Raw genomic sequence first — 201 nt, 5'->3', positions numbered from 1 at the left:
CGCTGCTGGCTGAAGCCCGTGGAGACACCTGCAGTGGGCACGCCGGGGTCTATTCCTCTTCCAGCCCGGATGTTGGGGTCCCTCAGCGTGATCGCACCCGCGCTGTCACCTACCAGGTGCCCCACAATGCCGCCGTGCAGGTCTACGACTACCGGGAGCGGCGGGGGCGGGGGGGGCCCCCGGGTCTGGGGCTGGGGGGGG

General features: G+C 72.1%; 1 protein-coding gene across 1 annotated transcript in view; it reads left to right on the top strand.

Moving 5' to 3' along the window:
• MVP (major vault protein) overlaps window positions 1-201 on the top strand; it is a gene marked incomplete at its 3' end in the record, with an annotated part of 10,019 nt that overhangs the window by 7,290 nt on the left and 2,528 nt on the right. Inside the window, 1 exon segment of the mRNA XM_010288327.1 lies at window positions 65-175. Within this exon segment, the coding sequence (XP_010286629.1) occupies window positions 65-175 (111 nt within the window).

The sequence above is a fragment of the Phaethon lepturus genome, unplaced genomic scaffold (genome assembly GCF_000687285.1).
Source record: "Phaethon lepturus isolate BGI_N335 unplaced genomic scaffold, ASM68728v1 scaffold19550, whole genome shotgun sequence".
NCBI lineage: Eukaryota > Metazoa > Chordata > Aves > Phaethontiformes > Phaethontidae > Phaethon > Phaethon lepturus.
Note: the sequence above shows the minus strand (reverse complement) of the source record. Positions and strands in the feature narration are given on the sequence as shown.